The sequence below is a fragment of the Cataglyphis hispanica genome, chromosome 9, assembly GCF_021464435.1.
Source record: "Cataglyphis hispanica isolate Lineage 1 chromosome 9, ULB_Chis1_1.0, whole genome shotgun sequence".
Taxonomy (NCBI): domain Eukaryota; kingdom Metazoa; phylum Arthropoda; class Insecta; order Hymenoptera; family Formicidae; genus Cataglyphis; species Cataglyphis hispanica.
In genome coordinates this window covers 195,118-196,957 of record NC_065962.1, presented here as the reverse complement: position 1 = coordinate 196,957, position 1,840 = coordinate 195,118, and the positions used below count along the sequence as shown (strand labels likewise).

The following is a 1,840-nucleotide window of genomic DNA, read 5'->3' as shown; positions in this document are numbered from 1 at the left end:
ATCAGTGATAAGCATGGGCTGTTTAGTCTTTACTCTTGTTAATTTTTTTTATTTGGCAATTTTGACAAGTTTTTATATTAGGTTGTCCCATAAGTTTCTTCCCTTTTTTTGATGCGAAATGAATACACGATATTTGTTGTTTGAGGTTGATTTATTGTGTTATATATGAACCGTTCTGTTCTATAACCTTCTTCCATCTCTCAGGAAGCCTCATTATGCCCTCTTTCCAAAATTGTTGAGGCTTACTTGCAAAATATTCATCTGTGTGCGTTTTTATTTCGCTTATGGATTTGAAAGATTTACCACGGAGAGAATTTTTAAGGAGAGGAACAAGTAATAATCGGAAGGAGCAAGGTCTGGGGAGTACGGAGGATGAGGTAGAACGTCCCAATCGAACTGTAATAATTTTTGTCTCACGACCATTGCAACATGCGGTCTTGCGTTGTCGTGATGGAAAACGACTCCTCGTCGGTTCGCCAGTTCTGGCCGTTTCTCTGCTATGGCGGCTTTCAGTTGATCAAGTTGATTACAATATTTGTCAGCATTGATCGTTTCACCTTGAGGAAGGAGCTCGTAGTACACTACACCTTTCCAGTCCCACCAAATGGATAAAAGAACCTTCTTCGGATGAAGTCCAGACTTCGCAACAGTTGAAGGTCTATTTTCCTTGGACCAAGTGCGTTTTCGAGAAACATTTTGATACAAAATCCAAGTCTCGTCTCCAGTGACAAGATTCTTTAAGAAAGGATTTCTTTCATGTCGCTGAAGAAGCAAATCGCACGTAGAGACGCGGTTCATAAGGCCGATATCCGTCAATAGGTGTGGAACCCAAACTTCATACCGATTTGCATATCCCATCTTGATCAAATGCTTATGTACCGTTGTCTTGGGAATGTTAGTGTCATCCACTATCTCGCGCACACTATATCGCGGATTTTCAGCGAGCACAGTCTTGATAAGGTCCGCATCCGTCGTTACTGGGCGGCCGCTGCGGTCTTCATCTTGCAAATCGAAATTGCCGGCTCTAAATTTCTTAAACCAATTGCGGACGGTCCTAATGGTCGTAGTACCACTCCCGTAAACGGTGCAAATCTCGTCTACAGTGTCCTTTGCACTATTGCCTTTTTAAAGCAATGAAGCATAACATGCCGTAAATGCTTCTTTTGGTTCTCCATATTGAACAGGGCAGAAAAAATTTAAAAGAGACTTTGTCACCAACGAAACGTACTTTGAAAGAGCTCTGGGACGACTGAAACCGATGCCATAAACGGCTAAGAGATAAGCCTGCATGTTTATATAAACATAGCTAGTCAGACTCATTCATAGCGTGGCGCGGAAGAAACTTATGGGACACCCTTATATATTCTTGTATATCCCTTTCCATTGTGGGCCAGTAAAAGTTTTGTCTTAGCCTGTTATACGTCTTATTAACTCCTTTATGTCCTCCGATTTTTGTTGCATGCTTTTCATATATTAATTGAGCTCTTTCCTCAGGGTTTGGATTTCGCACTAGGGATTTGAAAATAGTCAATTTCAAAGGTAAGTCTGAAAGAAATCTTTTCAAATTTTTGTACAGGAAGTTCCACGATATAGTATCATAGGAATCATTTTGAGACATGCTAATTGAGGTTATTCTAAGTTCTATTATTACATCTCGTAAAGATCTTATGCTATTCATTACATCGTCGGATCTAATTAAAGTCTTTTCATCTTGTTTAATAGATATGGAGATTGAAATTTTTTGTTGTTTATCCTCGATATCCGTGCTCTAGTAAAGGTAAAGTCAGTGTATTGGGGTAGTTTGTTTTCTTTTTGGTAATCTTTAGCGCCTTTATCTATT

The 1,840-nt window shown here is 39.5% G+C and overlaps 1 protein-coding gene across 1 annotated transcript; it reads right to left on the bottom strand.

The window, feature by feature from the left end:
* Positions 1–282: 282 nt before the first annotated feature.
* Positions 283–1,461, bottom strand: LOC126852131 (histone-lysine N-methyltransferase SETMAR-like). Its single transcript, XM_050596618.1, has 2 exons — positions 1,422–1,461; positions 283–1,121 (listed from the first exon to the last, which is right to left on the bottom strand). The coding sequence occupies exons 1-2, from the start codon at positions 1,459–1,461 to the stop codon at positions 283–285; spliced, it is 879 nt and encodes a 292-aa protein (XP_050452575.1).
* Positions 1,462–1,840: the final 379 nt, after the last annotated feature.

Coding starts and splice junctions, on each gene's coding strand:
- LOC126852131 (XM_050596618.1), bottom strand. CDS start 1,461: ATGCAACAAAAATCGGAGGACATAAAGGAGTTAATAAGAC. Junction 1,122..1,421: donor CATAAAGGAGTTAATAAGAC/GTATAACAGGCT, acceptor TGCTTTAAAAAG/GCAATAGTGCAAAGGACACT.